Below are 25,711 nucleotides of genomic sequence, written 5' to 3'. Positions count from 1 at the left end.
ATGATTTTACCCTCAGACTCCGCTACAATTAACATCTTGTTTAACACATATTGTCACAAGGCAGATAGTCAGCATTTCAAAGCAACCATTCAGAATACAGTGTGACACTCACTTTAGAGAGGTAGTTGTTGAGTTCTGCAAGTTCCTGCATTATACTATGTTCTGCCAAATAGAATCTCAAAGAACCTGCAATACCCAGCAAAAATCTCAGAGAGAACATGGAAATGTTCAGTGTTCGCCACCATACCCTGAAACACTTCAGCAATCACTCAAGTTCTCTCATCGGTAATAGTGGTGAAGTCAACTGCCTGCAGGACAGTTATCTGAACTTCCAACTAGCTTGAACTCCCAACTACTTACTATCTAGGAAACTACAGAAAATCCTGTTTCAATTTTGCCCTTCCAACGTTCTCATACATTTAGGGATTACCTTCTCTGTAACAGGAGTTCTTTGAGATGTGTTGCTCATGACCATTCCATATTAGGGGTGTGCACCAATGCCATGAGTTTTTCCCTTGGCAGTATCCATAGGGGACTGGCTCTGTTGCCCCTGGAGCGGCGCACACATACCATGGTATAAGGGGCACTGGCGGCTCCCCCCCACCCTAAGTTCCTTCTTGCCGGAAACTCCAACAGTGGGGAAGGAGGGCAGATCATGAAACAGACATGAGCAAAACATCTCGAAAAACACCAGTTATGGAAAAGGTAACTATCTTATCTTCGAGTGCTTGCTCATGTCCATTCCATATAAGGTGACTCCAAAGCAGTACCCCTGGAGGTGGGTAGGAGTTCAAGATCTGTAGATTGCAACACAGCTCTGCTGAACCCAGCGTCGTCCCTAGCCTGCTGAGTGATGGCATAATGAGCAGTGAACATATGGACCTTGTTGCGGCTCTACAGATGTGCTGGATAGGGCTGTGCACCAGGAAGGCCGAAGACACCTGAGCCCTAGTCGAGTGGGTTTTAACAGCTGGCGGCTGCGGAACCCCCGCCAGGTCATAACAGGTCTTTATGCATGGAGGTAATCCAATTGGAAATCCTTTGCGAGGATACTGGCTGGCCCTTCATCCTATCCACTGTAGCAATGAAGAGCTGAGTTGATTTATGGAAAGACTTGGTATGTGCTGAGTAAAAAGCCAAAGCACTTTGGATGTCCAGCATGTGAAGATGCCTCTCTTCACTGGTCTTGTGCAGTTTGGGACAGAACACTGTGAGGAAGATGTCCTGGCTCATATGGAAGGTGGACAGCCGGGTAGGGCTGTAGCTGAAGCTTCTCTTGGTAGAAGACCGTGTTCAGCAGTTCTGAGGCGAAGGCTTTAATTTCAGAGACTCGTCTCACCGACGTCACTGCCAGCAGGAACACGACCTTCCATGACAGGTGGAAAAGGGAGCAGGAACACAGTGGCTCAAAAGGGGCCCATAAGCCTAGAGAGGACCAAGTTAACATCCCATTGCAGGATCGGAGTCTGTACCTGCGGGAAGAGTCTCTCAATTTCTCTCAATAATCTGACTATCATGTCATGGCAAAACACCATCTGTCCTTGGATCGGCAGGTAAAAAGTGGAGATGGCCGTGAGATGCACTCTAATGGAAGAGTGTGACAGGCCCTGGTTCCTCAAATGAAGCAGATAGTCTGGGACAGCCTGTATGGAAGAACACGAGGAGACATGTCACACTCGGATGCCCAGCAGGAAAACCTTGTCCATTGGCCAGGTAAGTCAGTCTAGTTGAGGGCTTCCTACTTCCTAGAAGGAACTGTTGGACCTCCTCCAAACAGGTTTGCTCCTCCGTGTTCAGCCACACAGCATCCACGCTGAGAAGTGGTAGGACGCATGGTTGGGGTGTAAGAGCCAACTGTGGTCCTGTGACAGCAGGTCCAGTTGGTTGGGCAGGGGCCAGGGAAGTGCCGCTGACAGGTTCATTAGCGTACCGAACCAGTGCTGGCAAGGCCATGCTGAAGCGATTATGATAACCCATGCTCTCTCTCTCGATCTTTGCCAGGATCTTGGCGATGAGTGGGATCGGGGGGAAAGGTGTACATCAGGCCCCAACCACGACAGGAGGAAGGCATCGGAGAGGGAGTCCTTGCTGAGAGCAAAACCGATGACATTTTCTGTTTTGCTTGGTGGCAAACAGTTCCACTTAGGGAGTTCCCCACCTCTGGAAGACCATGTAGGCTATGTCCTGGTGGAGTAACCACTCGTGGTGAGAGGAGAAAGCCCTACTGAGATGATCCGCTAGCATGTTCTTGATGTCAGGGAGGCAACAAGTTTCCAGGTGGATCTTGTGGTCAATGCAGAAGCTCCAGATACGGAGTGCCTCTTGGCAGAGAGTCGACAAGCGCGCTCCTCCTTGCCTGTTGATGTAGAACATTAAAGCTGTATTGTCCGTCAGGACTCTCACCACTTTGCCCGACAGGTGAGGTAGGAAGACGCCGCACACCAATTGGACCACTTTGAGTTCTCTAACGTTCATGTGGAGCATCATCTCCTCTGGGGACCACATATCCTGGGTCTAGAGATCTCCAAGGTGCGTACCCCAGCCGAGGCGTCCCACACCAACTCGATGGAGTGAGGTGGGTGATGTCGAATGGAACTCCCTGTAGGACCTTCTCGCAATTGGTTCACCATCGCAACGAGGTGAGTATTGTTGGGGGGATAGGCACAATGTTTTCCAGGTGATCTCTGGACTGGGAATAGGCCATCAGCCATTCCTGCAGGGACCAAACCCGGAGCCTGGCATGGCGGATAATGTTTGTGCAGGCTGCCATGTGGCCCAGCAGGCGCAGGCAGACCCTGGCTGTAGTCAGAGGGAATGGGGACACCTCCATGATGAGGTCTGTCATGGCCTGAAACCTTCCTAGTGGCAGGATCGCTCTTGCGCAGGTCGAGTCAAGGACTGCTCCGATTAACTCTATCCTTTGTACTGGCAATAATGTTGACTTTGGCATTTACCAGGAGGCCCGGGGAGCGACAAGTGGCTTGAAGTATTGCAAAATACCTTTGGATTTGAGACCTAAAGCTGCCCTTGACCAGCCAGTCGTCGAGGTACGGGTAGATCTGGATACCCCAGCACCTGAGGTAAACCGCTACCACTGACATGCACTTGGTAAACACACTCGGTGCTGTCGCCAGGCCAAACGGGAGGACTGCAAACTGGTAGTAGTGGGGCCCCACCATAAACTGGAGGAAGTGTCTGTGTCCTTGAAAGAGCGCTATGTGGAAGTATGCATCCTTCAAGTCAAGAGCGGCATACCAGTGTCCCGAATCCAGGGAGGGGATGATAGAAGTCAGGGAGACCATTCAGAATTTTAGCTTCTTCATGTACTTGTTGAGGTGTCGCAGGTCCAGGATGAACCATAGACTGCCTTTGGGATTAAAAAGTACCGGGAACAGAATCCCTTGTTCCTGTACTTGAGAGGAACTTCTTCCATCACACCCAACTGTAGTAACCCCTTTACTCACAAGAGTCTCCTTGCACGGGAAGAAGGATCCCTGAAGAGGGACGTGGAAGGAGGGTGGAAAGTAGGGGTAGAAAGGAACTGGAGAGTATAACCCTGCTCCACTGTGTGGACCCAGGGGTCCAAAATTATAGCTGTCCAAGCATGGAGATAGCGGAAGCCATGGTGTGGGCAGCTACATCAGCGGCATCTGACGTGGCCTGGAGGGCCACCCTGGCTGCAGTCATTCTCTCATCGAGGATCGCTCAGAACTCCGTTTTGGAGGCCTCAGGGAGCAACCCTTTGAACTTGGCCATGGCTTGCCACATATTGAAGTCATATCAGCCAAGGAGGTCTTGGTGGTTGGCCACTCTCAGCTGAAGGACGAATAAACGTTACGTCCAAAGAGATACAGCCTCCTCCAGTCTTTATTTTTGGGGGTGGCCTCGGGTTGTCCTTTCCTCTCCTTGTGGTTAACCACCTTGACCACAAGGGAATTGGGGGGGTGGGTGGGAGTATAAGTACTCATGTCCTTTGATTGGCACAAAGTACTTGCGTTTAGCCCTCAGAGATAGGGGCCAGGGAAGAGGGGGTCTGTCACAGGGCATTAGTGATTTTGGAAACCCCTTCATGAAGGGGAAGAGCCACCTTGCAGGGGCCGAGCAGCAGAGGACATCAAACAGAATTGGAGGGCTCTTCCAATTCCTCTGCCTGAAACCCCGGGCTGGAAGCGACCCTCTTCAAACGTCCCTGGTGCACTTTGGCATTATCCTGAGGAACTGGGTGAGGGGGCCCCGTGATAGCCTCGTCTGGCAACAACGAGGACAATGCTGGTGCTGCGGGAACCTCCATGTTCATTGGTGGTCCAGCATCTTGCTCCCCTGGGTCCTCCTGGACTGTGGGGTCTTATCCCCGGAAGCCTTGAGCACCAGAAGGGGATGGGATACTGAGGCCGCTGCCCTCTCCGACACCAACTGAGCAGCCTGGGAAGGTTGGGAGAACTCCCACGGTACCATGGCGCCAGTCACTACACTTGGGGCCATGGGACAGATTTCGGTGCTGATGATGTAAGTGGCACTGCAAGTCCTGCAGTCAGGGAACCTCGCTCCATGCCGGAGCTATAAGCAGAGCGCTCAGTACCTGGCGACCAGGATTGGACATAGCAGTGGCTCTGATCTGACCGGTGCCAGACGCTGCGTCCCAAAGCCGACATGTCAGAGCAAGCCGGGCCATCTTGTTCAGGGTCTCAGGGACCGACGGCGTTCGGCAGATCTGCATTGGATACATGGTAATCCATGCCTCACACTACTCGACCGGTACAACAAATGGGACCGGGAGCTACTACTGGCCAGTTGCTGGGAAGTTCTTCCTGAGTACAGCAATCTCCTTCTTGGAGATGGGCGATAAGGGTTTGGTGGTCTCGGATCCCCGATGGGTCCCGTGACCACTACTGGGCCCTTGCAGATGGTCAGGGCCAGTCCCCGAAATCTTGCCAGGTGGGGTGTGCCTCAGAGGCTGCGCCAATCTACCAGCGAGGTATGCCTCAAGTCCCTTGATGAGTGCCCCTGGTGTGGGGACCGAAGAGGGCTCCGCTAAGCCTGCCTCTCTAGTCCTAAGGTGTGACAGCTTCAGGCAGGCAAGCGACGGCGGGACCCCCCTCTCGATGGGGAACAGTGCCGCTGAGGTGGGGATACACACATAGGTCCCAATGTGTGTTTTCCCCAAGTCCAGGGTACCACAAGAGCCCATGTGGGCAGCACTGGGAGCATCAGGATCTCTTGAGCTGCTCAAAGACGGCACCTGAAGCTGGCTAAGGCCTGCACCGCTATCTGCGGTCATAGGCGAAGTATGGGATGGGTTGCGCCGCTCAACTTGAACTGGGGCCTGACTTCCCAAAGGGGATATTGAGCTGCCCAGCACGGGTCTTGGCTCGCCCCCAGCCCTCTGCTTTCCCTTCCAAAAGGTAGGAGATCTTCTCCTCAGTGTTTTTCGGCTTCTTGACCGGAGCCGTGAAGGGAGACCGGTGCTGGCTTGTGGACAGCGCCGGCGGAGCACTGCGCACCGAGGCCACGGTAGTCGGTGCAGAGTTAGGCCACAGCTCTGGTGCCGGAGTGAGTGCCGACTCCATTAGGAGCACTTTTAGATGGATATCACGCTCCTTCTTCGTCCTAGGTTTGAAGAACTTGCAGATACGACACTTATCGCTTATGTGCCCTTCGCCAAAGAGCCTAAGGCAGCTGGTATGGGGATCGCTGATGGCCATAGGCCGTTTGCAGCGATCGCAGGGCTTAAAGCCTGGGGACTGGGGCATGCCCCATCCCCCAGCTGAGTCCTGTTCGGGATTACGAGAACTTTAAAAACTCCTACTAAGGGTAACTGTCAACAACTATACTACAAGTTCTACAGCGTTTGAGACAACACTAGCGGAAGCAGCAGATGTTCAGGCACCGTCACTGGTGGCAAGTAGGAACTGAGGGTGAGAGCTGGCGGCACCCCTTACAGCATGGTATGTGCACGCTGCTCCAGGGGGCACCAGAGCTGGTCCCTTACGGATACTGTTGAGGGAAAAACTTCCAGCACTGGTGCATGTGGCAAGCACACACACCTAATATGGAATGGACACGAGGAAGCATTCCAAGAAGAATAAAAAGGATACAGCACCTTAAAAATACTGTGTTATAAATAAGTTAAAATGTTCACTTTAACTTATGTAACTTTCCTTGCTATTTCTTTCTCAGTTTAAAAAAAGCTGTGGCTTCTACTCACAGGTCCAAATTCAGAGACAAGTCTAAGTGAATCTAAGAAAGTAAACTAATTTAATTTATCTCTCATTTCAATTATCCTCCACTAATATGCTAAACTTATTCAGTTTGTGAAAAATATACACCCACTTAACACATAAGCTTACATATCACCTTTGAATCTGTCCCACTGGCTACTGAATTTATGGCCATAATCTCCATTAGGGATCTGTATGAGAGATTTCCACCAATGCCAGCTCTGATCCAACAGCACCACTGATAGCAACAAGTGTCTCAACATAGACAAATCTAGAGGCTTTTGTTGTTTTACAACTGTGTAAACTGTTAGTTTGATCTGGAAGCCTCTAGAGTCTTAGAAGGTAGGTCTCCCACTGGAGCCCTTGAACCGATAGTACCATCAGTGTCCTTACTGTAGACAAGTTCTAAGCGTCTAATGTTATGCTACTTGCAGTTAGGCCATCAGGGAAAGCTGAAAAGGGAAGAACAGAAGGGTTTAATAAGGTATAATTGAAAGCATGCTCTCCATATTATTAATTCACTTACAGCCTCCTCTTAACTCTTGCTGTTCCCCCTTCATCTGGCTGCTCAACACTAGCTTAGACTAGTTTATTGTCAGTAGGCCAAATACAAAGAATAAAAAAAGGGCTGTTGGTTACTTCACTGTAAATAAGTGAGAGATTAAGAGAGTCGTAAAGACTTTCAAAACCTGGGTGGAAAACGTGGCTGCTAAATACACATTTAGTCACCTAATAGAAGTGGCCTGTTTTTCAAAAATGCTGAGCATCCAGCAGCTCCTATACATGCTTGACTCTAATCTCCCATTTAAAAACAAAACGAACACAAAAAACTCAGTCTCACTGTTGGTTCAATTTACATGCTGAGGCAGTGAGAAAAATAAGTATAAATTACACCAGTTGAAACTTACTACTGAATCTGGTCCATCTTTCTCTAGGTCATTCTTATAGACTTTCCTTTCTATGCCCTATCACTAAATAAATACATGCATGCACAGAACACACACACACACACACTTTCTAAACACTAGTCAGCAGCTATTACGGTATTTTAAAGTTTTAGCTTCTAATTTAATTGTTAGTCAATAGCTACAAGCAAATTTTGCCATGACATCTAAGGCAGTCAAGTAGTAGACAGAAACCAGGCTCCCAAGCTACAGAAGGTCATTCACTCGTTTAAAAAAAATTAAAAATATGGATTTCTGATATGCAGTCAATGAAAACTATCTTAAAATGTCAGGGTTTTGAAGGAAAGGGTATAAACTTATCTTTACATTTCAAAAATAAAGCAAATTACAAACAATTGAAATTATGCCTCAAAACTAAAGCAGGGTCAAAGTACATACATTCATGAGTTCACTGGGTGAAATTTATTTGGAAGAAGTAATTGGGATGAACAATTTAATTGAATGTGGCTTTTTAAAATCTACGGTTTGTACTAGGAACTAGCTTTGAAAAGACTGACTCATATCTAGATTTATTGGAATTGGGAGAGTGATTATGCCTTCTATATTTTATACTGCACTGTACATTATTCACAAACATTTATATCAAGTCAACTCATCTTAAAAGAATACCTACATGTATCTGAGTGCTCATTTTCCAATATATTTTTACATACTAAACTATATATTATACATGCAAAGTTTATATATTGACAAATCTCTGAATATATATTTGTCTGTGGTAAAATACAAACAGTATGAATGTCTTACTTCTTTTATGCAGTCACAGATGTCTCAGTGTCTATTTTAATTTCCCCCCTAAAATAAAGTAATAAATCAACTCTAATATTTTCTGATAAGGATTTCATCTTCAATTATTTTAGGACTGTTAAAAAGGGATCATTTAGCTCCAGTGAAGTCAGTTACTCAGATATGTCAGGTTCACGGTGAAAAAGTGCAGATGAGTAGCCAGGTTAAACAAGCTGGGGAGCGGTCTATATTAGGTAGGCTCCCAAGGTTGCTATCGCTGGCGCAGAGCCACTGGTTTTAACAAAAATGAAAGGTGTTTTTTTTTTTTTTTTTTTTTTTTTTAAGATTCACGCTGTAAACAATGCCATTAGAGCAAGTCTTGCTAACCCACTGGAATCTCTTCTATGCCTTGGGCTCAGTAAGTAATATTAAGTTGTGCGATTCTTACTCACTAAAGTCCCCGTGTAAAAACAGTCTCTGGCAGAAAGCTCTTATGTAAAAGAACTTTGCTCTTATCCTCCCGTCCTAATAACCAGAGTTACCAATAACCATTTCAAACCCTGCCCTGCCTCCATGGGTCATATTTTTAGTTTCACATTGCACAGAGAGAAGCCTATTTTAGTATTCTCTTAAGTACTTTCCTTGAGAGGAAGAAGAAAAAGGTAAAAGTTATAAAAGGAAAGCAGCCTTTACAACTGCAGTCCAATCTTTTGTGCTTCAATCTTCCCCCTTTTTTAGCATTTTATGAATTGTAGATTTGATAAAATTAAGAGCCTGTCAGAATTTACAGTCTGGTTTTGGATTTTATATTTAAGTTGTACAAATGTATGATTTGCTCAGCATACACAGGAGTCTTAACATATTACAAAATAAAAATATTTTGATATACATTTTCAAAATATCTATGTATGTGCAAGAAATGAAAGGTGAGTAGTTTCAAGTATTTTTTTCAAGTATTTTAAAAAATTGAGTTTTTTTATTGTTATAGTCTGCACATGATGGGTCTACATTTTTTTTTAGTTATATTTTATTGTTATTTTTAAAAAGTATTTTAATAGCCATGTTAGTGGCAAAATAGGGTAAACCTACCCACATAAAACATATGTTCAAACATTAAGAGTCTAAAACCACAGAATCAAGAAAATGTACAGTTAAGACCAAAATTCCTTACTAGCTCAGTGCAGTGTGTGGGTATATTGCAGACATGTAACATCATTCCCAAACAAAAATTCTTCTTCAAGACAACTTATGGTTGCACATACATATTTATAATTTAAAAACACTTGCACATTGTAGTACAGACACAATCCTTTCAACATCAGGAAATGGAGGATGAAATAAAAACAGTCTAAATGTCAAAAGGTCAGAAGATGGTCAAACTATCCTTTTACTCTAACTGCTCTCCCCCATCCATCTTTCAATAACAAGCCACACAAAGCTTCCTTGCCCCACCCCCCTCCACCTCACCCTCCAAGAAACCTTTGCATAGGAAAGTCATTCACTAATTGGGTGCTGGAGATGAAACGCTACAGTCCTCATGTTTCAGGCTAAAAATGACCACAACAACATCTCATGCATTATTCTCCACATATTTTCCATAAAAGACCCCAACTATAATCTCAATTTTACTGTTTGTTACCCAAATTGTTCAAAAAATACCTTTATATCTCCTCCTCCATCCACAGCTCCACTTTGGACTGGATATACAACTCTATCCCTTTCACACACACCCCAATCACGGGCCAGAGCCATCGTATTCCAGGTACCTACTACAGTCTACAAGGGCATCTGTAGGTTATGTGACTGATCAAAGAGACTATACTACTATACTTTGTACAGGCAACAGTAAACACAGAGTTTCTATGCAGTGACAGCTAGTTGGACTCTCTCACCAGTACTGAGATAAATGAGGATAGAGGTTGGTGCTAGAAGTTTAGCTGATTTCCAGTTATTATGGTTTTATTTGTTTTTTTTAAAAAGATACAACCTTTTAACTTACTGCCCTTCATACACTGTGTTTGAACATTTAAATCAACATGTATCTACAACCATTAGTCTATCTTAATGCTTTTCTGTTGGGGAATTTTATGTTTGAGATTTGTATTTTAAAACTTTTGATGCAAGATCTCCCACCTTGATTTTCATACAAGTTCCACTGGCAGCCCTCTCCAGCTCTCTTACTGCTCCTGTGGAGTTGGTATGTTCTACCAGAGTCTAAGGCTTTGTCTAAAATGGGGATTCGCCCAGATTCCAGCCACAGTGGATGCACTAATGTAAATTCCTAGGATAGACAATGAACATTGCAATTTGTAGGAGTGTAGTAGCTTAATCCTGTTTAGAACTGAAGTAAATGAGTTGAAGTACCTCAGCCACACAGGGTGAGTTAAGGATGAAATTGTGTGTCATATGCATTACATGGCTATTTTTTTTTCTATGAACTTCATAGAGGGGAAATTATTTTCTTTTAAACTACAGTAGCAGTTTTGGACATTCCACTTGTTGCTGCTTTGGGTGCTCCTCATCTCCTTTAGTAATGATTTAATATGGAGTAATTTGGTGTTTTATATTTCCCTTTAGAAAAAGAAAGTGTGGATTAAGCTGGTGCTTTTGAAGGCAAAAGCCTAATAGCACTGACTAGAGCCACTCATAATGCAAGAGCTATGGAAGTTTCCACTCACATCTTTGTAAACTTACCCTAGTCCTGACCTTCAACACCCTTAAATTCCTCTGAACAGAAAATTCCTACCGAGTCAAATTATGTATTGGCTTTGTTAGTCAGAGATCAAATTTTTCTTAAATCTTAAAATTATTTGAACCCAAGTCCACAAAGGAGAAAGGCTAATGCACTATCCTGCTGTACAAGACATTTAACTAAATGCACTCATTTTATTTAAAATATATAGATCAGATGATGTTATATGACCTCCAGTAGCTTAGACGGGGGGGGTGAGGGGGGGAGGGGAAGACGACAATTGGGAGAGAGAACTAAAGAGCAAGACATATTAAAAGCGTTCATGCTGCAAAAAGGAAACAATCCTTTAGTTGGAATCACAATCTCTTTATTTACCTTCTTATTAAGCCAGTGCCACAGCTTGTGGGGGAGGAGAGGGAAGGGAGACAGAAGAGAGAAAAAAAAAAAGACAAGAAGACAGTGGAAAATTATTGAAGAATGCAGTAATAGGGTGAATAGAAATGAAGGCAGACAGTCATCCACAGAATGAAAATTAAATAATTCCAGACCCAAAGGTAAACTACAGTAGGAAATAGTGAAATCTGTAATACAATAATCTAGGATTTACCAGGAAAATGCATAGGCGTGGCAAAATTCAATTTTTTTATATATAAATTTCAACAGATATCAATATTTTAAAGCTTTTTTCCTATTTTTATCTTTTTACAATTTCATAGTTGTGGGAAACTATGGGGAGGTAAAACAGTAAATATTTAATGACAGCAGTTATTGAGATTCAAAAAGCTAAAGCTTTATAACCATTAAAACGCAAACTGTTAACATTACATGTCACAATATACAAAGCAAATATCCTTAAATCAATAACTAATAAATTCAAGCAACATTTTTTTCTTACCCTGCCTAACAGGAAATTTTGACTATTATCTATGGAAATATTTTTCTGTTGGCTTATGTATAGTGAAATCAATATTTACCAACATTTTCCGATAATCTAATCCTTTCAAGCCTAAATATGCTTAATATTTAGGAAGAGTACAGTGAATGAATATAAACTTCATCATATTTTTCTAGCATAACTTAACAGCAATAAGCCAGCTATAAATCAGCTATAAATGAATAGTTACAGATTAACAGTAGCAAGCCAAAATTTTACAAATCAGTGCAACACTTGTGAAAGTTCTTTTCTAAAAACAGCGTGATATTATTGTGATATCCAGAATCAGCATCTCATCCACTAGTTTATTGCAATGAGGTTCCAACTTTGACCAAAGATATAGTCTCAAATATATGCAAAGTATTTTATGTTACCTATTGTGATACACATGACTTTTATTATCCTATTAGTATTACTGCATTCACACCCAATGAGAATCAGTATGAAAAGGAATATAAAATACATGCATATATTTATATGCATGATGTACAGACCAAGAGGTCATGCAACCAACACTTATTTACATGTGCTTGTCTGCAGTCAGATCATATAAGAAGTTCAGGTGCTAAGCCCTTCTCTGACAAGCAACCATCTACTTTTGTACTGAGAGAAATATTACTCTCTCTCCAATTCTCACCCAAACTACTCAGAGAGACTCATTTTAAGGCCTATTCTTCAATGAGATTTTACTTCAATTCCAGCTATTGGTGACAAGTCGCAAATACATCAATGCAAACCCCAAGTGTGGACAATGAAAGCGGCAGCTTGCACCAGTGAAGCTTGAAACCAGGATAAGCTCCATGTAGAATAAGTATAAAATAAAAGAATTAAAATTATCTTAATTTTGGTTAAGAAAAATATATACGTGTTGTAAAGAAAGGCCCTGACTCTTAAGAAGGAAGACCTTGAAAATAATAAGCAATACGGCCAGAAGAAATAAAGTAGGGAGGATGTCGGTCTTAAAATGAGCCAACACGGCCCTTCCCCAACCCACACACCAGTGTTAAAGCCTACGTGAACCCAGGTGCAATGGGAAAATTGTTGGACAGCAAGAAGGAGGGGAGGAAATGCCTTTGGAAGAAAGGTGGTTGTAACTCTTATCTGGATTAAGACTGGAAATAAGAGTGAATTGTCTCAACTTGGTTTTTAACTGAAGCTAGTAATTGGCAATGACATCACTTGTTTGTAAAAGTAAACTCTTAAAGGGTCCGTTGCTAATACATGCCTGACCAAGCTGGAGCCTACCAATAGGAGTCTAAGCAACACTGGGTTTAATCCATTTATAAATATCTTGATCAAATGCTTATTAATGTTTTGTTACTGTTTGGATGTAGTATATTGCTTATTGGTTAGGCTTCTGAGGCATGTTTAGAGCAACTGTGTAAGTACCATTTGGCCTTTGGATTTAATAAAAGAATAGTGGTTCCCATATTAATAATTCCAACACCCCATCAGAACAAATTGGCTGTGGCTGTCCACCCATAGATGGAATTGGGACACATTCCTAATGTAAACAAGACCTAAGAGAAAATGTTTCAAATAAAACCAAAATTTCAGAATGTAAATTAAAACATGATTAAGCAAGCAACAGGCTTACAATTAAACATAGGCATTCAAAGATTTCAAACAAACAATACACAACAGAAGGTATGCAGTTATCCCATATACTTGTGTGGCTTAGGTACACCTGTTCCTATGGAAACAAGGCATGGAAATGGGAACGTGCAAAAGAGCTTCAAAAGTCTCAGCCTCCAGCTTCTGATTTGTTTCCATTCTTTCTTCCCAGGAAATGGGATATTGTATAAGTGAAAAATAAGGTAAGGGGTTTTATAGATTTAACAAAAAAAATCTTGCCTTATCTTACTTGCATGGAAACTGGGTAGAAAATTCCCATACGAATATAAGAACCCCTTCATCATTAAGTACCAAGCAGTGTAAATAGGATAGTTTGATCAGCTACTTTCCCCCCTTAATGGTTATAATAATATGACAGAAGGAAAATTATTGTCCTAGTTCTATCCTGGGAAATTAACATGATACTAGCATAACCTCCCTCATTCAGATTCTCTCTTTTATATCTTCTCCATTCTAAAAGTAATACAACAAATGAGAAATAGAATAGCCTGGAAACGGGACTTCCAGTTTTCAGCACTGATAGGCAGGAAAATGTCAATAGCATTAAGTATATGTTCTACACTAAAACTCAGAGTAGGAGACATTATATACCACATGCCTTATTTCCCACTGTAATACTGACAAATGTACCTAAAAATGTTGTTGCTTCTACCCCAGCAGTCAAGTTAGTTTAAAAAAAATATATATATATATGGCCCTTTTTGGTTTAACCCAAATATTTGAGGAAGTAAAATTTAATAAAACTGCATTCACTTTCTCAGTCCTTTTTTAGGAAGCTCTTTATATTCATGCTGACATCTCTCTGAAGAAGCTTTATCATGGCTATACGTATTTCCGTAATCTGGTAAATGTTTCTGCTAAGATGTGTTTGAACTTTAAGACTAGTATGTTGCCTGATGTACACTAACACTTGACTCTGTATGATAAAAGGGCTGCCCAACCAGTTTGTATCATTCACATCAAGTTCTCCTATACTTTATCAAGAATAGTTAAATGACTATATGTATTCAAATACACTAAAAACAATCTTGGCTGCAGTTAATAAAAATACTCACTAGGAAAGGGAATCAGTACAATCCTGATTTATAGCTATCTGGAATGATGTGTGGAATCATTCAGTGGACAGCAAACACCATCTGGAGCCATTAAAGAGCTATCCTTATTAACCCCAACAGAAATAAAACAAAACTATACAATCACCATTTTAAACATTAACTGAAACCAATGATTTTTTTTTTTAGTGTGTGTTAGGGTGAAGCAAACTACTGATTCTGGACTAATTACAAATGTGAGAGTAAAATGTACACATTTGTATAAGTATTGCAGGGGCAGAGAGAGGAGAACACCTGGGATCTTTTTTCCCCCTTAGAAGCTCCCAACTTCTTGAGATGCTAGCAGCAGCAGGGACAGTGCCAGAAGGAGTAGCACTACGGGACAGTAAAACCAACTTTGCTAAAAACATCTCATTTTCCTAATCAGATTAGGACCTATATGAAATGCACAAGTAGGTTTCATTGCTGCCTCCGGAGCCTCCCAGTTGTCCCTGGTTTATTATTTGTATTATCATAGTGCCTAGGAGCCCAAGTAATGGATCAAGACCTCTTGTGTTAGGCACCGTATAGAACAACAAAGAATCTCTGCCCCAGAGTGTCCCTTTGATCTGTTAAGAGAGAGAATAAGCAGCAATGCTTATGTTCCCTTTCCTTATACAGGACTTCTCTCAGGGTGGGGTATGCCCCTCTTCCCTGTAGGAGAAAAAGAGGACCTGTAGAAGGGGGAAAGTTGAACAGCCTACTTTCTCTTTGATCTACCAAGGGGGAGCTAAGGAATGCTTCAAAAGGGAGCTCAGTGCTGAAGACATGCTGAGCTCACTAGCAGCTCTCTCCTACACCCTCTCTCAGTTGTTTATTAGTTTAACTTAAGAAGGGGAATAAAACTTTCCGAGGCCCCTGCCTAGGCTTACAGATTCTCTTGGGTGGAATGGGACACCTTTCTGCTCTATGCATCTCTTGCTCATGGTAGTGGGACTTCTTCTTGGCCCCACCATGAGCCAGACTGTCAGAAGCAAGCATCACCACTATACATTTTAGACAGCTGTTTATGTTAAAAAACAGCAGCAGCCCCCTGTTTTCTTCACGTTAGAGTCTCTGCTGCTTCCTGGTGCTGAAGCTCAGCCCCCCCCTCTTGCTAACAGAAAGTAGTGAGTATGGCTTCCAGGGAAAGCAGGCCCATATGACCTCCAAACTCTAAGATTAAAATTAAACATACTGCTAAAACAGATTTAAAATGGTTAATCAATTTGCTTTTACTTTTAAATAAAGTGAGGATTTGCTATTCTTTTGTCCTTATTACAGTACCACACTATCAAAAGTGTTAGAAATAGACTTAACACCTTTAACTTACATCACATGCTTTCATTTTTTGCAACATTTATTCCTATCTACCACCATAGAATCAACTGTTTCAATAGAATCATAAGACTGCAGGAGATGTCAAGAGGTCATCTAATCCAGTCCTGCATTCATAGTAGGTGTAAATATTATCACCTGACAGGTGTTTGTCTAACCTGCTCTTTAAAAACAAAAACAAAAAAATCTCCAATGACAGATTCCACAACCTCTCTAAACATTTTATTTCAGTGCTTAACCACCCTGACAGTTAGGAAGTTTTTCCTAATGTCCAACCTAAACCATCAATTTAAGCCTATTGCTTTTTGTCCTATCCTCAGAGCTTAAGGACAAACATTTCTCTCCCTCCTCCTTGCAACAACCTTTTATGTACTTGAAAACTGTTATGTCCCCCCCTCAGTCTTCTCTTCTCAAGACTAAACAAACCAATGTTTTCAATTTTTCCTTGACCTTTAATCATTTTTCTTGCTCACCTCTGGACTTTCTCCAATTTGTGCACATTTTTCTGAAATGTGGCATCCACTGATTTAGAAAACCAGAAGAAAATAGGCAATGCCGTATTCAGTAGCTTCCCAAGAGAACCCACCCTTACCCTACAGTTTTTTTCCCCAGTAAATACATTGGTCTGTTCTACACTATCAAACAGTTGTGTTTAACCATCATGCTTTTGCAGAGTTTAAAAGACAAATGTAGCTTGAAGTTAGCTTAGGTCCTATCTACACAATGAAAAAAGTTGCTTTTTAAAAAACAGTTAGCTTAACATGATCAGGATTCCCCTCCCCAAACACCTATGTATATTAAGTTTATCATCTTCACCATCAGTTAAAAGAAATAGGAAATCCCCATTAACATCCAAGTAGACAATCATGTTAAGCTAACAACTTTAAAGAGCTACTTTTTTTTTTTTTAGTATGTAGACATCTTAGTGTCAAGGAAGCTAAACGTTGTTATAACACAGTTTAAAAATGTGCTATAGCCTTCAAGAGAGCGAGCATAGTCAAGGCCTAAAGTATACTTATACATAAAGAACAATGTGCTTATGAGTGGCAGACACTTATTTTAGAGTTATGGATTTCTAGAGCACAGTTTACAAAGAATAAAGAAAATTTTATTCAGAATTATGGCTTAAGAAAATAAATTGAAATACCTTACTGTCAAGTTCTAGCATGACCCTTCCAAGTCCTCTGATTGGCCGTGGAGCGAGAGCCTCCTGCCGCTCCTTCACAAAGTTTTCCAGAACATGCCACCAACGACTACAACGTTTCGCCATGAAGTTTACAACTCCAAAGTGGACCACAAATTTTTTAACAACCCAAACTGTAATAAAAAATAAAAAAAAAGAGGGAGAACGGATTAGGGATTTAAGAAGTGCACCACGTCAGGGTTTTTCACTCCATTGTGAGAGATTGTTTTAATTAAAACTCCTCACCACAAACAGTACTAAAACTAAACATCAACTTTTTAAAAACAGGTGGCCATTTACTTGCAGAAAAACATGTTCAGCCATCTGAAATTTTAATTCCAGATGGACAGCACCTCCATATGGTACCATTATGGAGGTTATAGTCCATATCAAGGCCTGATGGAAATAGGTGCAATTCCACAGATTGTATGAATGGCACTAAATTGTGTAGCTACACATAACATTGACAAATATAATAAAATCTTAGACAAGAGGCAAACTTTTCTCCCTTAGAATTCCTAAAACTTTAGGCCTTCTATAATGTTAAATCTCTCTTTCCTCTTAGGCAAAATAACAGTGTACATCTATTTATACATATAATGTTCACAATAGGAATTGCTATATGTAAGCTTGCAACCAAACTCATTAGAACGATCCTGATTTCATTTGCTTTTAAGTCACTAAAAAGAAGTTCTCCTTTGGAACTGAAACTGCATCTCAACTCAAAGATGATTATAGGAACTTTCAGTAAAATCCATACACAGCTCCAAAAAGAGTTTATAACTCTGCAAATCTTCAATATTCCTTTTACTCAATTACATCGTGTATCAGCTGCAACACCCTGTGTTTCTCTTCTAAAATAAGAGGAAGATAAAAGAGAAAGTTACTCACCTTGAGCAGTAACTGAAGTTTTTCAAGATGTGTCTCCCTATGGGTGCTCCACTGTAAGTGCGGCAACATCCCCTGCACCTCGGTTCAGAGATCTTCACCAGCAGTGCCTATATATATAGCACTGTGTGTCCAGCCATCCGCCTAATTCCTTCTCTGCTGCAGAGCTTATGTTTCAGGTCCAAAGCGGAGGGGAGGAGGACGACAGGTAGTGGAGCACACATACCTTAAAGAACCTCAGTTACTGCACAGGGTAGGTAACCTTCCTCTTCAAGTGATGTCCCGAAGGGGGCTCCATTGCAGATGACTAGATAGCAGGGCCCCTAACTGGAATGCTGGAGCTTCAGAGTGGCATTTACTGCAGATGATAGGACAGTGTGTCCTAGTAGAGTATCTGCTGTGATGTAATGAGTAATGGCATGGTGATAGCTAAAAGCATCCACTGATGCCCATGTGGCCACTTTGCAAACGTCAACATTACTGAGAAAGGCAATCAAGGTGAAGAGCGAGTGGATGGAATATGCTCTAGTTCCAGGAGGACTTTGTCAATTGTGTAGTTGGTAGGACAGATGTATATACTGCGAGATCAACTTGGAAAGGGGTTGCTTAGAGATGGCCACACCTTTATCTTTCGGCTGTTGAGAAGAATAAGCATGGCGATTTATGGAAAGATTTTGGTCTGCGTAGAAAGCTAATGCTCATCTGACATTCAGGGTGTGCAATGTTGCCTGTTCAGGGACCGCCACCTTGTTGTGATGAAGGGGCTTGAGTGTTCCAATAATCCTCAGAGCTATGTTGGTCGGGGGCTTCATGTTCCTGGTAGGGTCTCCGAAGGGGAGCAGGTCTGAAGTGAGGTCCCAGACAAAGCACTCTCTAATCCACCAAGTCCTCAACAGTGGATCAGGTGGAAGAGGGTCTTCGGATCTCAATGGTTGTGAAAGCAGATGAAGACTGAAGTTAGAGATCTCTAATCAACTCGGACTTTCCCTGCCACTATGCCCCAGACCTCCAGCTTGTCATGATTGTGTGGTCGCTGTAGGTGCACCAGCTTCCCCACATTAAAAGAAGTCACATGCAAGCTTCTAACATAGGAAAAACATCTTTCCAACCTTCCAAGCCCTGCGGCGACAGACTAGTGGTGGCGGCGACAGCATTAGTGAATTGGGCAGTCCCTCACCATTAGTCTATATGTAGGTGGTGGTAGCTGGATGGTCGTCTGCCACCTGGACTGAGACGTGTGTAATTTGGCAGTGGCTATTGTTACCGAGCAGTCCTCTTTAGGATCCCCTTTGCTAAACCCACATGGGGAGAGGACTACAAAGGGTGCCCTAAACCTAGGCTGTCTCACCCACTCCTGGCTGGATTACCACATCCAATGAGATCACTCTGCCTGCGGTCGGAACTATAAAAAAGACAGTGACTTTCACTGCATGTAATGTTCGCACCCTGATAGATAACAAAGATAATGTATGACCAGAAAGAAGAAGAACTGCTATTGTCGCCAGGGAACTTGTGAGATAACACACTGATGTCACTACCCTGAGTGAGACAAGGTGCACGGATGAAGGTCAACTGAGAGAAGGAGGTGAAAGCTACACCTTTTTCAGGAAAGAGAAATCTGCAGAGGACAGGGGCACTCATGGTGTCAGTTCTGCAATTAAGAATAAGTTTGTCAGTCAGCTTACAGAACTTCCTGTAGGACTCAATGAACCTCTTATGACTCTTCATCTTAAGCTCAGCAACAACCAGTCTGCTGCTGTCATCAGTGCGGAAGCTCCAAACACTCAATGCTGACAAGTATATCAAGGAACAATTCTATACAGATCTTGACCAACATTCCCAAGAAGAACAAGATCATTCTCCTCGAAGATTTTAAATGCTACAGTCGGGTATGAGTCAGATCTCTGGAATGGCACGATCAGAAAAGGCCAATCCAACAGCATCCTCCTCCTGAGCAAATGCATAGACCATCGCCTGGTCATCACAAACACCATCTTTAAACAAGAAGTGAGAAGTATAAGACCACCTGGACCCTCGGTCCAGGCATTGGCACCTTCTTGACTATGTTATTGTCAGAGCTCGAGATCGGAAGGGTGTCCGTATCACAAGGGAGATGCATGGAACCAATGACTGTTGGACAGACCATGGCCTTGTTAGATCTATCATGAACTTCTAGATCGCTTCAAGGCATCATAAGCAGGCAAACTCAGTATGAAAGAAATTCAATGTCAGATCCCTTCAAGACATAGTGAGTCAGGACAAATTTCAGCAGTGTCTCCAAAGAGAGGTTTGCCACTATTTCTACAGCTGATGACTAGAATGAAAAATTTCTGGAAGGGATTAAAGGCTGCCATTCTCTCAGCATGTGCTGAGACCATCAGCTATGTCACTTGCAATCACCATTGATGAGAATGATGCTGAGATTCAGGACTTGCTCGACGGGAAAAGAAAAACTCATCTCTTATGGCAAAAAGACATATTACACAGGCAGACAAAAAAAAAAAAAAAAGTCATACAAGCAACGAAGGCTAAAGCCAAATGGAAAAGCTGCAGCATCAAAAACAAGTGGTGGTAAGAAAAGACCAAGGAGCTTGAGCTGATAAAAAAAAAAAAAAAAAAAACCATGACAGGAGGATCTTTTTTTCAAGCAATAAAGGCCATTTACAGTCCCGGCTCCCATGGTCCCACACCACTCTGAGTCAAAGATGGGTTGAGGTATTTTAAGGACAGCGAAGCCATCAAAGCGAGGTGGAAGGAGCATTTTGAGTCATTCCTGAGCCGTGAGTCAACTGTCTCTGATGCCACTATTGAATCTATACCTCAACAACATGAAAGAATCTCTTGTTGACCCCGCTGCCGTCGAAAAAGTAACACAAGCCATTATACAAACCAAGAAAAACAAGGCAGCAGCACCAAATGGCATAATACCTGAAGTCTACAAGTTTGGAGGTGAAGAACTGGTGAAGAAGCTCCAGAAACGTTTTCTTCATATCTGGTATAATGAGAAGATTCCAGAAGACCTGAGAAATGCCAACACTCGCAATCTTTAAGAAAGATAAGTCAATTTCCACATTCCGACTTGCCTTGCTATCTGCAGCATTCTAGCCCGTATCCTCTTAAATCGATGACTTTACTTTGCTGAGGAAATATTGCCAGAATCTCTGCAGTTTTAGACCATCCCACGGGACAACTGACATGATCTTCGTTTCCCACCAAATCCAGGAAAAAGTCTCGGGAGTAAAATCAGGACCCATACATGGCCTTCATCGATTTGATAAAGGCCTTCGACTCAGTCAATTTTGAAGCCTTGTGGAAGGTGCTGGCCAGATTTGGCTGACCTCCAAAATTTATTAAGGTCCTAAGGCTTCTTCATGATCAGATGACTGCCACCGTTCTCTGTAATGGCCTGGAGACAGACCCTTTCATCATCAAAACTGAGATTAAGCAAGGATGCGTTATTGCCCCAACCCTGTTCTCCATCGATTTAGCAGTCATTTTGGTCCTCGTTAAAGACCTCCTCCCCAGTGGAGTTGACATTCAATACAGAATGGATGAGCGGGTTTTTAAATCTTCGACGTTTCTGCTTGAAGTCTAACGCCTTCGGGGCGTCCATTACTGACCTTCAGTATGCTGACGACTGTGCCAGCCTCGCGTACACTGAGAATGATCTTCAGTCCAAACTGGATATTTTTGCACAAGCTTACTGAAGCCTAGGACTCTCACTCAATATTGAGAGGACTGATGTTTTCCCATCAGCCTACTTCAGGCCATGCACATAACCCACTACAAATCACTATTGAGGGACGGACTTTGGAAACAAGAGAGTCTTCTTCTACCTCGGTAGCCAACTTCCTCAAAATGTAAAAAAAAAAAAAAACCAACACCAGTGAGCTCCAGCACAGGATCCAGTGTGCAAGTGCTTCCTTTGGGTAATTGCTCCGACGTGTTTTCATGAACCATGACCTACAGCAAGATACCAAGATCCAGGTCTATAAGACAACTGTTATTCCTACACTCCTTTATGGATGCTAAACCTGGGTGACTTAACAGAACCTCAAGAGTCTGGAAAAGTACCACCAATGATGCCTCCAGAAGATCTTTTGCATCAAGTAGTAAGATCACTGCACTAACGCCAGCATCCTCACTGAAACCAATGTCACCAATATTGAAGCAATGATCCTCATACATCAACTCTGCTGGGCTGGACACTGGGTGGGGATGCCAGACTCATCTTCAAAACAAGTGCTCTATTCTCAGCTCACCCCTGGTCAGAGGTCCTGTGATGGTCAGAGGAAACACTACAGAGACACAAAGTGTATCTCAAGAAAACTGATATGGACATCACAAGCTGGGACGAGCAAACCACCAACCGACCTCAATGGCGCCACATCCTCCATCAGGCAATGGTCCGCTTTAGGGAGAAGTGCCTTGCCCTCAAAGCTGAAAAGAGAGAGAAGGAAGAAAAGAAGGGAAAAAAAACTCCCCCAGCAGGCAGCTGACTCACTAGGAAATGTCTGTACATACTGCAGGCAGACCTGTGGTTCCAGGATCAGACTCTTGAGTTATCTCAGGACCCATATGTAAATTTGTGGCAGAGATCATCCTTGAATCAAGAGATCACCGATGATGATGAAGCAATGTTGCCTTCGCTTGGTTGCTGTGCGGCTTTGAAAAGAAATTTAGATGGAAAGAGAATGGTACTTTGAGTAAAAATTTGGGATGTATCGTAATCATGTCTTTATTAAAATCTGAACACTGGGTATGCCATAAGAGCTTCAATTTCTCCAACCCGTCGAGTAAAGGTGCTAGCAACAAGAAATGCTGTTTACATAGATAAACGAACATAGGAGCATGTTGCCATTGGTTCAAAATGGAAGTCTAGTAGAGTATAGGACAAGGCCGGGGTCCCAAGCATGGATTAGATCCTATACGTGAGGGTAAAGTCCTTTAGGAAATGTTTCATGAGCAGGTGGGTGAAGACGGAGTGTCTGTCTATCTGGTAGTGAAAGGTTGTGATGGCTGACAAACAGACACGAATGGAGCTTGTGAATAACCCCAATCGTTTTAAGAATGGGTTCATGAGAAGGGTCACTGAAAAGGGAAGGAATATCCTTCCTTGATCTCTAGAATCTACTTGTCTGAGGTAATTAGTCCCCATGATGGAAAGAAAGGGGCTAAGTGGCCGCCAGACTGGTGGGATGTTGGAGATGGTTGATGTCACCGAAACAGGGGAGGCCTCTCAGGGCCTCGAGCTCACCTTCAAAATTGTTGTTTGGTTGAAGGTGTGTGAGAGGTAGTCCTTTGAGGAGTCTTACGTCTGTGCTTGGTAGGGGACTTCTGCTGACAGCACCGAGTATCGTAGTGCCAATCGGGAGTGTATTGTGAGCAACCCATCGCTCTCTCAGCATTTACACTCTAGTGCCGAAGAGACACCCAAGGAAATATCAATTTCCCCTGCAATCCTACCCACCATGAGTCCTTAAGGGAGTGTAGGGATTCATCTGTATGCTCCACAAATAATTTGGGGCCCTCAAAGGCTAGGTCTTCAACAGTGGTTTGTACCTCCTTAGGAAGGCCAGAGAGGTGCAGCCATGATGCCAACCTCATGACTACGGCAGTTACAATGGAACAGGCAGCAGTATCTGCAGAATCCATAGAGGCTTGTACAGCTGTATGGGCCAAGAGGTGTCCTTTGGATACAAGCGGCTGGAGTTTTTTTTTTTTTTTTTTTTTTTTTTTGTTATCAGGAAGGTCTTGGCAGAGTTCCTGTAATTTAGATTAGTTGAGGTAATTGTACTTAGCCATGAGAGCCTCGGAATTGGATATTCAGAATTGAAGGCCACATAGATCCAATCGCTTCCAGTCTCTGCCATGACAGGTGAGTCGAGGTTGTTATTGGCATCCTTTTTCTTGTATGGCATTGACAACTAAGGAATTTGGGGTGAGTCGAGAAAAAAAATTCCAAGGCTTTTGTGGGAACATAATATTTTTGTCCACCCACTTGCAGGTTGATGGGATGGACGCTGGGGTCTGCCGGAGCACTTTGGCAGGATCGAGAAGGGCCTCAGTGACAGGGAGGGCTATTTTGAAGGAGGAAGATGTGTGCAGGATGCCAAGCAGCTTATGTTTTGATCTTTCACTTCCTCCAAAGGAATCTGGAGGGATTCTGCAATCCTACAAAACTCCTGGAAACGTTTGAAGTCAGCAGCAGTAGGAGATGGAGGCATGATAGCCTCATCAGGGGAAAGAAGAAGTGGAATGGCGGTGGAATTTCCTCCTCCTGTGCTTCCTCCTTAGCTGCTACAGAGAGAGGGTCAACCTCTGGTGGTCCAGGGACCGACAGAGAAGGCAAAAATGTAGGCCTCCAGCTTTGCTCCATGGGAGGTTTCCCAAACTATGCTCTGTACATGACCCAAGGATCCCAGTATGGCCAATGTTGAGGGAGCGGCACATGGGGTTGCATCCATGACGGACAATACCAGGGCCCTGGTCTGCTTGTGGATTGTGAGGATGTATAGAGAAAGTCTTTTGTGCCTATCTCAAGTATGAGGGTGGGATGGCGTACTCCTCATCCTCCTCTGCGTTGCTCGGAAAGGGGGGGTGCCGTCCTCGGAGAAAGGGAAGAATGGTGAGAGTCCAGAGAGAGGGACTGAAGTGGAAGAAGGTCGTGCCTGAGCAGTGGTGACTCAGGCACAGAGATAGGTAGGTCCTTGGCATATCTGAACTCTTAGGGAGGAGCACCATCAGTACCGGCATGTAATCAGTGCTGAGAGAGAGGTGCATTCCCCTGAGCAGCCAGTAGATGGTGTGGAAGGCTTGCTTGGTGAATAGGACTTGCTTGGTGCTGAAATGGACATCGTGGCAGCAGGGCTGTCGACGCCACAATACCCACAGTTAGTTTGGTCAGGACAGTTGGCACTGTTCTTGAAGGTCTTGTGTCTCTTTCCCCAGCACCGAGAGACAGTACCAAGGGCTGCAGGTCTGCCCAGTTAGGGTCTTTGCATAGCTCTGGTATCTGAGGTACTCGGACGGGCCCTGGAGCTATGTCCCCTCTCCAAAGATGTCAAGGCAACCAACCCTGCAGGAAATGGTGTTCTGACAGGCAGTGTCTCAGAGGGTGATGAGGGAGCTCATTTATTTCTCTTCAGAGCGGAAAAGAGAAGATTTTCTTTTAGAAGGGCGTGGCAAATGAGGATCGATGGACAATCTAGTGGAGTGTGAGTGCCATGCAGGGAAAGCGTCCAGGTCAGCGTCACATGCAGGACGCAGAGATTTCTCCATGAGAAGTCGCAACTGAATGTCCCAGTCTTTTCTGAACCTGGCAGTGAGGTTGTGGCAGTGAGCACGCTTTTATGTCCCTCTCTCAAGCAGCAAATGCCCTGTGGATGACCGTCCATTACCAGGAAGGCAAAGCAGGAGGAAACGCACCTCTTAAACCCGGGAGATACACGCATAAGGGTGAGGAAAAAAACTTCCTGGTCGGGAAGCGGGAAACAAAAATCTAAGCTACAAACTAACAAGGAGGGTAGGAAGCATAAAAGCGATTTTTTTTTTTTTTTTTTTTTTTTTTTTTTTAAAGAGAGGATGAAAAGGGAGGAAATAACTACTAAACTACAACAGGTAAGGCACTATCTAACTGGACAAAAGGAGAAGCAAGCTCTGTTGTGGATTCCGTCCCAGACCAAGGGCAGTAGAGAAGGAACTGGGGACAACAGTGCTATATTTTTTATACTTTATATATCTATCTACACACACACAGCTCATGGCACAAGATGAGGGAGGTGCACATGTGCGGTTCGAGAGCCACTGATGATGATCTCCAATCCGAGGCTGCACCTACAGTGGAGCACATATAGTGACATGACTCAAAGAAGAATCAAAAATTCATGCAAGTACAATTTTAATTTGGCAATTAAAATAATGCAAATCAAATAGTGCAAAAATTCATGTTCCCACAGAATGTTAATTCACATTGTAGATAAAGTGATTTGTACTTCACCTCTGCTTATATTAAATACTTTTAAAAATTATACCATGTGAGTTAACATTGATATGTTAATCT

General features: G+C 43.2%; 1 protein-coding gene across 2 annotated transcripts in view; it reads right to left on the bottom strand.

Annotated features, from left to right (window-relative positions):
- The window catches only part of TMEM245 (transmembrane protein 245), a 138,304-nt gene that overhangs the window by 83,081 nt on the left and 29,512 nt on the right, over positions 1–25,711 (bottom strand). The window contains exons 6-7 of one of the 2 annotated variants that reach the window (XM_054018802.1): positions 16,726–16,895; positions 10,977–11,000 (exon numbers count right to left, since the gene is read on the bottom strand). In XM_054018802.1, the coding sequence (XP_053874777.1) occupies positions 10,977–11,000; positions 16,726–16,895 (194 nt within the window). The remainder of the gene's footprint in view (positions 1–10,976; positions 11,001–16,725; positions 16,896–25,711) is intronic. The other variant, XM_054018803.1, reaches the window with a different exon arrangement.

Source organism: Malaclemys terrapin, chromosome 2, assembly GCF_027887155.1.
Source record: "Malaclemys terrapin pileata isolate rMalTer1 chromosome 2, rMalTer1.hap1, whole genome shotgun sequence".
Classification (NCBI taxonomy): Eukaryota; Metazoa; Chordata; order Testudines; family Emydidae; genus Malaclemys; species Malaclemys terrapin.
Note: the sequence above shows the minus strand (reverse complement) of the source record. Positions and strands in the feature narration are given on the sequence as shown.